Consider the following 521-nt stretch of genomic DNA (forward strand, 5'->3'; position numbering starts at 1 on the left):
ACCGGTCGTTCTTGGCAATACTTGCCTCGTATTCTATGACAAAGGCAACTAACACCGTAGCTTGCTGCAAATAATCTACGCGCTGCGAGTTCCGACTTGCACAAGCATTGCAAGACGTGTAAATCTGAGTACCCTGAGCGTTCCGCCACGTACATCAAGTACTGGAAGTGCTCAGCTCAGGTTCTGTCCCGAAGCTTCTCGGTGGTCATCAACTGCAGCCCTTTGGACGCCGTGATTGTCGTCATATACGGCACCAGCATTCGATTCATTACATGCTCCAAAGTGGGCGTCTTCGCCGTCCAGCGTGAAAATATTCTCTCATCTTCAACTACATTCCAGTCAAACCCAGGTGCATCATGTTGCCATTGTAGAGCTGATTGTACTTCTTGCCTTTAATCTTGCGGCTCGCGAGCTTCAGAAAGTCGCCAAGCTGTTTACGTGTAAACGGATGATGTTGTTACCAAATGTATGCAGCACCCGCCAACTTGTGATTGGCCATAAGTGCCTGAGCCAGTTCCTTG

At 49.1% G+C, this 521-nt stretch overlaps 1 protein-coding gene across 1 annotated transcript; it reads right to left on the reverse strand.

The window, feature by feature from the left end:
* Positions 1 to 171: 171 nt before the first annotated feature.
* PPTG_24274 (hypothetical protein) lies at positions 172 to 358 on the reverse strand (the record flags this gene model as incomplete). Its single annotated transcript, XM_008916059.1, has 2 exons — positions 172 to 290; positions 346 to 358. The coding sequence occupies 2 exons, from the start codon at positions 356 to 358 to the stop codon at positions 172 to 174; spliced, it is 132 nt and encodes a 43-aa protein (XP_008914307.1).
* Positions 359 to 521: the final 163 nt, after the last annotated feature.

The sequence above is a fragment of the Phytophthora parasitica genome (assembly GCF_000247585.1).
Source record: "Phytophthora parasitica INRA-310 unplaced genomic scaffold supercont2.78, whole genome shotgun sequence".
Taxonomy (NCBI): Eukaryota; Oomycota; class Peronosporomycetes; order Peronosporales; family Peronosporaceae; genus Phytophthora; species Phytophthora nicotianae.